General features: G+C 39.7%; 1 protein-coding gene across 1 annotated transcript in view; it reads left to right on the forward strand.

Annotated features, from left to right (window-relative positions):
- Positions 1–2,998: 2,998 nt before the first annotated feature.
- Positions 2,999–10,000, forward strand: part of LOC120467179 (uncharacterized) — an 8,778-nt gene continuing 1,776 nt past the window's right edge. Inside the window, exons 1-9 of the mRNA XM_039655990.2 lie at positions 2,999–4,320; positions 4,399–4,612; positions 5,173–5,757; positions 6,190–6,402; positions 6,669–6,886; positions 7,658–7,723; positions 7,963–8,028; positions 8,137–8,399; positions 9,567–9,824. Coding sequence (XP_039511924.2) covers positions 3,022–4,320; positions 4,399–4,612; positions 5,173–5,757; positions 6,190–6,402; positions 6,669–6,886; positions 7,658–7,723; positions 7,963–8,028; positions 8,137–8,399; positions 9,567–9,824 — 3,182 coding nt within the window. The 5' untranslated portion in view covers positions 2,999–3,021. The remainder of the gene's footprint in view (positions 4,321–4,398; positions 4,613–5,172; positions 5,758–6,189; positions 6,403–6,668; positions 6,887–7,657; positions 7,724–7,962; positions 8,029–8,136; positions 8,400–9,566; positions 9,825–10,000) is intronic.

The following is a 10,000-nucleotide window of genomic DNA, read 5'->3' on the forward strand; positions in this document are numbered from 1 at the left end:
GCACCTGGGCAGCGACGCTGCAAGGCACCAAGTAAAAAGACAAGCTTGCTACAGCCAGGTTGTAGTCGTGGCCGTACCCTCCAGCGATCGGACAGCCTAAACTATTCCTAACCATTTGTTACAAGTCCTAACACAATCTAATCAAGTCCTAACAATTCCTAACACAAGTCCTAACAATCCTAACAGGTCCTAACAATTCCTAACACAGGTCCTAACAATTCCTAACACAGATCCTGACAGGTCCTAACAATTCCGAACCGCACTCAACGGTTGGCTGGACGGGGCAAAACAGTCATTGGCCGAAACATAGTCACGTGACTTCTATCGTCACACAGAGGGCCGGCGGGAGAAAAACTCGTCATACCCCCATCACTTGTTTTTTGATGAAGCCAAATATAGTTTAATCGAGAAGGAAGTACGACACGGTTTTGTATTTTGATACAGGTGAGTACAGTTTATTTCACATATAACGTGAAAGAGAAGCAGTACGTTCGTTGTTGTAACACTTTTATTGAGTTCGGAGGCCATGGTTGGATATAACAGTGATATAACGTTAAATCGAGGTGGCCATTCTAATCGCAAAGCGTAGAATATAAACGATGATGATAATAAATATGATGATTAATGTTAAAATACAGAGTGGTGACTTGTTTTGTATCAATAGGCTGTATGGTAACACTTTTTAATAACTACACGCTAATAATCATTAGTTAAGTATGAGTAAACAGTTAATTCATCATTCATAAAGCATTAATAGACATTAAGCAGTTTATAAATACAGCTATAAACGCTTTCTTCTTGATTTAAAAACATATCTATAATTTGTCTAATTAATGTATTTTCATCCTTTATTAATGATCAATTTATCATTTCTAAATGAAGAATTGCATTTTTTATGAACCAGTTATTTAAGAGTTGTCAGTCATTCATAAGATCACTTAGAAAGTGTAAGTAAATGATTAATAAACTATTTATATGTACATTCATACATCTTATTATTCAGACATATAGTGAAAATTGCTTAGTGTGTTAATAAAGGCTTCATTAACATGTATTAATGCTGTAATTCTGGGTTAATTCGGATAGTTATAAAGCATTTAGTTGTGGTCGGTTAACTATGTGTGTGAGCTCATCTAAAGTGAGGACTATTCATGCCTTGTAAAGCATTTATAAATGAGATTTAAAGGCTGTAAATATTTCTATGTTCTGTATCGTTGTGTTTGTTACATTGGTAACACTTTACAATAAGGTTAATTTATTAAACATTAGTTAATGTATTAACTAACATAAACTAACCATTTGTTACTGTATTTGTTACACTTTGTTAACGTTAGTTAATACAAATCTAGCTGTTCATTGTTGTTCATGTTAGTTCACAGTGCATTAACTAATGTTAACAAGATTTTTAAAAAGTATTAGTAAATGTTGAAATTAACATTAACAAAGATTAATAAATGCTGAAGAAGTATTGTTGAAACTGCTTAGTTACTAATGTCTATTAATGTTTTCTAAATGATGAATTAACTGTTTACTCATGCTTAACTAATGATAAATAGCGTGCAGTTATTATAAAGTGTTACCAGGTAAGGGATAATATGTTATTATTTTAATCATTTGAATTTAGTGTAATGTTTTTATTCATTCTATTTGACAGTTAAAACATAGTATTTTAACATAATACAATTTTAAAAATATATAACTTACGTAATTTGACAACCATCCATGTATTAAATAAGTCAAAAATCATCCAAGTGTCAAATCCCTCGTCTAAATAAAAATTGTCTTTAATTATTATTACTATTTTTTTTTTAATTCTTTAAATTTCACTTCAATTGTATCTCTCTTAAGTTGTTCTCAAGTTGTCTGGTATTTACCCTGTTGTTGTTGTTTCATACTTATAGACATGACTAAGACTGGTAAACCTGATTCATACTGGCATGACATCATGTGCAAGTATGCCCAAGGGAAGTACCACTTCTCAACAGGCAAGAAGCCAGGGGCGAAGAAGTGGAAAGATGCCTTGGACAGAATTAATAACTGTCCATTACACAAACAGACCCGTGCCTATGATATATTTGGGAAAATAATCACTTGCAAATGTGGTTATCATAAGGTATGTAATGATAAATGTGATTATTTTACCTATGCTGGTGATCATTACTAATTTTAAAACAGAATAATTTTATTGTTTGAGTTGTAAAGCCTGACATGTTATTGAAAACGTGGCCTAACCCTGAAGATTGCAGAGATAAGATGCAGTATAAATAATAGTCAGAAAAAGGCATATATGCACAAACTGAGCAAAGCTGTTCAATTTAAAGCAGATGCTGTCAGTACACTAGATTAATATCTTAGCTTTTAATGTAAATCGGTGAAGGTCTTTATAATGGTATAACAGACTACTTGCATAAAATGCATATAAATTTCAATTTAACTCACAGTAAAAAGATACCTGCACTAAGACCTGAAGGTGGGTGTTTTTACAACTACACTAAATTATTACTTTCCTTTAAGCCCTATGAATCAGATGACAGATGGCATGTAGTAATTGTGTACAACAGAGTTTTCCGCAAAGTTTTAATTGTGATAATTTGCAGATTTTGAGACCTAGGGAAAACACTAATGCTTGTTTTACAGTCAGCGGAGCAGACAGTGGCAGGCGCCCAGGCAGGACCACTGAGCAGTGCAGGCATGCAGGCAAGACCAGCAACCAGCGCAGGCGTCCAGGCAGGACCACTGAGTAGTGCAGGCATGCAGGCAAGACCAGCAACCAGCGCAGGCGTCCAGGCAGGACCACTGAGTAGTGCAGGCATGCAGGCAAGACCAGCAACCAGCACAGGCGCCCAGGCAAGACCACTGAGTAGTGCAGGCATGCAGGCAGGACCACTGAGCAGTGCAGGCATGCAGGCAAGACCATCAACCAGCACAGGCGCCCAGGCAAGACCACTGAGCAGTGCAGGCATGCAGGCAAGACCAGCAACCAGCACAGGCGCCCAGGCAAGACCACTGAGTAGTGCAGGCATGCAGGCAAGACCAGCAACCAGCACAGGCGCCCAGGCAAGACCACTGAGTAGTGCAGGCATGCAGGCAGGACCACTGAGCAGTGCAGGTGCCCATGCAAGACCAGCAAGCAATGCAGGTGCCCTGGCAAGACCAACAAGCAGTGCAGGCATGCAGGCAGGAACACTGAGCAGTGCAGGCTCAAGATCAGTCCCACAGAGCAGTTCTTCACTTAAGTGTGGTCTTTGTAGTAAAGAAGTTGATGTGGAGTGTTTCACTGAACATTTGTCGGACTACCATGTTCAAGAATCTTGTGACCAGTGTGGTGAAAAAGTCTGGGGTGCGGTTGGACTTCTTCACCACATTGAAACCAATCACCATTGCACTAGTCTTGCAGGCACAGAATCTTTGGATCCACCAACATCTTTTCCACCAACATCCTTTACTGAACCACCCGCATACATTGAAGAGCAGCAAAACACTCCACAAACTGCACCTCAAACACCATCCCTGGACATTAACCTGAGGCCTCCAGAAGTGAATTGGGTGAGTTTTCTCCCCAAACAGTTCTGTCGTGTTATTAAGCCAGCAGACCAAAAGTGGATAGCCCAGTGTCTATATGACAGTACAGGACGACTAAAGCAGCAGTTTTTTAAAAACTGGTTTCATCCACCTAGTCCCAGCAAGCCTACTACTTCACCTCCTGATCCCAACACTTACTTCAGACAGCGGATGTTTCTGTGGGGCCCAATGAGAATGTGGGGTATTCCTCTGAAGTGCACACAGTGCGATAGAAAGATGCACCATTCAGGAATCTACACCAAAGTGAGGGAAGTCATTGATATTGATTGTAGATATTATTTAATTGGAGTAGACTACCCTCGCTGCAGCAAGTGTATGATACCTGTCTGCCCTTGGAGTTCGGAGATCCTCAAACAACTTGATCCCTCCCACAGAAACAAATTCCCTGCTGTTCTCACCACTCACCTTGCACTTGACAGGAAGTGTGTGACTTTGTTGAAGCCCAGAACTGCAGGGAACAGCTCTAGTTTCTTGCAGCAGGCACTTGAAGAAATTCACAGCGAGGAGTGGGGAAGACGGACCATAGATTATCTGACGGACTGTGAGTTACATAAAAAGAGATCCGCCCTGACACAAACTGAAGTGATTTATCAGCAGCCACCACCTTTTTGCCCCCTACCTCTGGCCCAGTGGTTTGAGACTGTTCATGCCAATGAGATCCTGTGTCACATTGATGAGCTGAAGGGTGTCATAACATCGACATATGGTAGCATCCTAAAGCTTGATTCTACCAAGAAGGTAAATATATATAAAAAGAGGCAAATCAGCTGTATGTTATGTGATTTTTCTGATTATAATGTTTGTGTATTTAAATAGATAACTAAAAAGCTTGCTGGTGGCATCGCGGATACTGCTACATGGATGACCAATGTTGGCAATGAGTTTGGCCAAGTCCTGAACTGTGTCTTAACCACTGGTGAAGGAGCTGGCATAGATGACTTGTGTCAGGGCATCGTAAAGAGATACAAGGATGCTGGGGAGCCAGAGCCAGCTGTGATCTACGTTGACAGGGACTGCTGCAGCGAGACAGGTTTGTTACATTAAATCTTTACCTAATATGAATGTGTTTGCATCCATGCATTTCTAATTCATATTAGCAACAATTTCAGGCATTTTTCTGAATGAGAATAAATCACAGATCTGCACGGTTCCAACTATTATTGGACAGAGACTTTACATGCTTTTTCTATGTGTTTGTTCATATTTTTTAAGAACACTCATAAAGAGAATTGTAAGAACTATTTACAAGAGTAATGTATATGCTGTGGCAACTGCATATCCAATGGCGCGGGTGCCTCTTATGTGCAACCAAATGGGCTAGCCCTACGTCATTACACATCAGAACCCGACAAGGGGGCGTGGCCTTACTCACATACAAATACCGGCTGCTTTGCACACCCCTAATATATACACAATGGTTATAAATTTCTTAATTTCTATTTACAGTAGCAATTTACTGTGAGAACCTTGGTTCAGTGTTTGCAATCAAGTAAACAAAAGCTTATGTAAAACAGCATTATTATATTTGTTTAATGATGCAAATCACTAAAAATTCGCAAAAAATACACGCATTGTTTCTCCCTGGTGTAGGTGTGACTCCAGTTCTGACCTGGTTTCGCCCATGGAAGATCACTGTGCGACTCGATGTTTTCCACTTCATGCGGCGGTTCACAGCTGGCCTTACAACGGAGCACCATCCATTGTATGGCACTTTCTGCTCAAAGTTGTCCACCTGTGTGTTTGAATGGGACAAGGAGGACATCTCTCGCCTTAAAGAGGCGAAAAAGACCATTCTTTTAAAAAAAAATAGGGGTCATATTCCAACAGAGGCCCAAATCCTGTCGAGCATCACCTCCAACGAGCTGGCCAAGCACTGCAGGAGGAGGACACGTGGAGTTCAAGAAACTTGTGACCTGATCCAAGGACTGCTGGACTCCATGTGGGAACTGACCGACACCACTGGTTTGCGCCTCATCAATCCAGAGAGCATGTCACACGTGTGGGAGGTACAGCAGAAACACTTACCTTGCATCCAAGATCCACCCGGTGTTCAGCTGTACACAAAACTGGGCTCCGGTTTACAGAAGGGTGACAAGGTTCTGGATGTGCTGAGGTGTGGCAGAGGGTCCTCCTCCCTGGAAAGCTTCCATCGCCACCAGTGCACTTTTATTCCAGGTAAATTTACATTATAAGACAATACCATGTGTATATTTAAATAGTGTTGGAAACGCCTTATTCACGGCAGTGCCATCTTTGTGTTTTAATGAGAATGAAAGCGAGGCTGTGAGGGATAGACTTGCATCTCTTCAATGGGCTGTACTGTTATTTAATGTGTTTTCGGATTGTTCTGCTCATGAAACACTGGAAAAATATCTTTCCAAGAAATGTCAGTTGACAAAAAAAAACTCCCGACAATGTAAGCTGTGGAAAATTTTAAGTAATCTAGCCGCTTTATTCAGCTTTTTACAGCGGATGCCATTGGAAACACGGTATCTTTCACAGCCTCACTTTCATACCTGTCATGGTGCTGCTCTGAATAAGGTCTATTGGATCCAAAAGTTGGGGTTATATAATAGTGTTTTAATCATGTGAAACATTGTTTTTCAGGGTGGAGATGTAATGCACTTCATACACAGATGTACATGCTTGAGGGGGCATCTAGGTGGAACATCAACCGAGCTCATCAAGCTGTGGACATGAGTGGTACATCACAAACAAAAATGTATAATGTACGTTTAATGTCCCAGATGAATGTCCTCAGCAACAAAGTCCTTGGATGTCCACTCCTGCCAGAATTCAAACCTCCTGGGAGACCCACCGGTAATATTCAACATTGTACCCTCTATTGCAATAGTGATTCCATGTTTGCATGACTGATGATTGCTATAAAGGTGCCCATTTGTAGTTATAAGATGTGTCAGTTTGTGAAATTCCTTTGTGATTTTGGCTTTTATTTAATTGCATTTGTCATGTGTTAATCCAAAAATGTATTATTTGTTAGCAACACTAGTTTCATCACATGCTTTTCTGCTTTAGCCTGATATATAGCTCTTTTTTTCAATATGTTTATTGAATTTTTATGGCAGATGAACGTATAGCTGTGGAGTATTTGCTGGCCCAGTCTAACAGAGGAGACCTGCTTTCTCCACTGGAGCAACATGAAATCCCCTTGCCAGAGTTGCAGGTTGAAGTTCAGGAGGATGAGTGTCTGGATGTCACAATATGTGATGCAGCAGACATTGATTTAGACACACCCACCCTTGGAATTTCCAGCAGTCATGGTGATTCATTGATCTCACCTCTGGTAATGTCAATTTTCTTGATCATTTTAAATTAAAATTGCATAGAAATGTTAGTTTTTAGTAGCAACTAATGAGTTGCTTCATGATTTATACTTTTTTTAATTAGAGCTTTTTTAATCACTAACAAGTGCACTGCTTACCCATACTTCTGATACTTTTATTAAACTCTTAACACAGACTCACACCTACAAAACACAATTGGCCGAATGGATAATTTTCTTCTCAAAAACACATTTTGTTAAATATACACTAACTATATTTCAAAATAGAACACATCTAACTTTACCAAAACACTAGAAATCTTACTCAAACTGAAATGATTCTGTCAACGAATAACGCTTGTTTTCGCTTCACAAGGTACATGCAGTCAATCAAAGTACACCAGGTTTCAAAATACTGGCTATTGTTGACATTACAAAAACTGCATAGACTTTGATGTTTCCGTTTTACAGGTATTTGCATGAAAAATATGCAATCCACCATTTTTACACTAAATTTCTTGACTGGAAACTGTATGTCCACATATACAGTAATGTTCACATGATAGAACAGAAAATGTTTTACAGTATTGCTTACAGTGAACAAAATACCCATGTTACAACTGATTGGACAAACTCTTGTTAGCGACTGAAAGAAAAACTAATGATAAAACTTTTTTAGATAAAACTAAAGCTAAACCTTTTTGTTGTTGTTGTTGTTTAGCGTAAACTTTGAATTGTCAGTTTTGTAACTGAAGTTTATTCTTCTTTTAAAAATGTTTTAAAATAATCTAGGAAACCGTGTACAGTCCTCCTGATACTGAAGACATTTCCTGTGCTGGGCCGAACACACCAGCTCCGGTAAAGTTTGTAGAACAGAAAATGTTTTACAGTATTGCTTACAGTGAACAAAATACCCATGTTACAACTGATTGGACAAACTCTTGTTAGCGACTGAAAGAAAAACTAATGATAAAACTTTTTTAGATAAAACTAAAGCTAAACCTTTTTGTTGTTGTTGTTGTTTAGCATAAACTTTGAATTGTCAGTTTTGTAACTGAAGTTTATTCTTCTTTTAAAAATGTTTTAAAATAATCTAGGAAACCGTGTACAGTCCTCCTGATACTGAAGACATTTCCTTTGCTGGGCCGAGCACACCAGCTCCGGTAAAGTTTGTAATACTTGGTGCTTGTAATTTGTGAAGAATGGTTTATTAAAGAGCTGTTAATAAATTATTTCATAATGCACGATTCTGTTTTTGTTTCCATTTTCAGGACAGTAGAAGTGATTCAAGGGGTGTTCCTGGATGGGAGGCAGTGGATAACCTGGCAGGGTACCTCGTCAGTCTCAACCGCACGATCACTGGTTTATCAACCAACGAGATAGCAGAGATCTTGCGGTTGTATCAGAATTTGCATCCCATTGATCAGTCCCCCTCCAAGTATTCCCTTAAGTGCAAGAAAAAGATCTTGGCAGGTCCTTGGAGAGCTTCTCGGAAGCGTAGTGGCTCAGCCCCTGGTCAGCAAGCAGCTGAGAGGTGAGTTAAATTGTTAAATTTGAGTCTTGTTGAATGCTCCCTGTGTAATTTACAGTTTTTTTCAGTCGCTAACAAGCATTTGTCCAAACAGTTGTCACATTTTCAAAACTCTAAACACAATTAGCACAACATTGATCTTTTGTGGCCATACCATTCACACATTTCATGTTGTTTTCACACAATATGCAGTCAGTGAACACATTTCCACAATGCTTACATTTTCTTAACAGACAAGCTATACCAACAAAATTATGGATTGTTTTTGTAGTATTTTCAAATGTTAACACACACCATCCCAAAATAGCAAAAACAATATTCCAAACCTTAGATACAGTATAAAAACATCTGCTTCTGCAATGATATCAGTTCAAAAACAATATATCTCAGCTGATAATAAACAAACAATTGAATGATTGACCCACAGCTTATTTATGTTGGGTAAATTGGGCCAACCACAGCTGTTTTCAGTCTGGCTTAGATTCAGTGGCGGGGTTATTTTTTCCTATTATTGACACTTATACAGTAAAAGGAGGCCTTTAAAGTAAAGAGTAATGTTTTTGGAAACAGGAAAAGACAAACACTGTAATGTCTGGACGAGAAAGAGTAAGAGCAAGGGGCCCAGGCAGAAGAGCAGGCCCAGTGAGAGATGCAGGAGCAAGGAGATGCAGTGAGAGGTGCAGTGAGAGATGCAGTGAGAGATGCAGTGAGAGGTGCAGTGAGAGATGCAGTGAGACATGCAGTGATGCAGTGAGAGATGCAGTGATGCAGTGAGAGGTGCGGTGAGAGATGCAGTGAGAGAAGCAGTGAGAGATGCAGTGATGTGGTGAGAGATGCAGTGATGCAGTGAGAGGTGCAGTGAGAGATGCAGTGATGCAGTGAGAGGTGCAGTGAGAGATGCTGTGAGAGGTGCAGTGAGAGATGCAGTGAGAGATGCAGTGAGAGATGCTGTAAGAGGTGCAGTGAGAGATGCAGTGATGCAGTGAGAGATGCAGTGATGCAGTGAGAGGTGCAGTGAGAGATGCAGTGATGCAGTGAGAGGTGCTGTAAGAGGTGCAGTGAGAGATGCAGTGAGAGATGCAGTGATGCAGTGAGAGGTGCCATAAAAAGGTGCCAGAACTATAGAATACTGATCATACATAATACAATCATGCATCTTTTTATTCACAGACTGTTCATGACTCATGGTCAGGCTGCCCAGAGACCTGATGCCAACAGGGTTTCAGAATGTGTCGCACTTAAGCTTCTGAAGGAATTCAGGGAAGCCAGAAATAGGCCTAAAGACAACAAGGGCAAAACCTTTCCCATTCCTCAGGCAATTGTGATGATATATAGCCACATCAAGCAGCTGCTTGAAGACTGCAGAGAGCTACTGGACAAGACCAACTTGGTGCTAGTTACTGTAAACAACACAACAGTGTCTTCATGGTGAGTTGGATTTCAGCTTCCTAAATTCACTTCCTATGAGGAATGACTGCACTTCTGAAATAATAAATTTATTGAACTATTCCCAATTCCATATATATTTCTATATAACGTACATTACAGTAAATACACATTGTTTTCAGACACCCTGTCTCATTTTGAAATTTGTAACCTTTTAT

Source organism: Pimephales promelas, chromosome 13 (genome assembly GCF_988280905.1).
Source record: "Pimephales promelas chromosome 13, fPimPro1.hap1.1, whole genome shotgun sequence".
Classification (NCBI taxonomy): domain Eukaryota; kingdom Metazoa; phylum Chordata; class Actinopteri; order Cypriniformes; family Leuciscidae; genus Pimephales; species Pimephales promelas.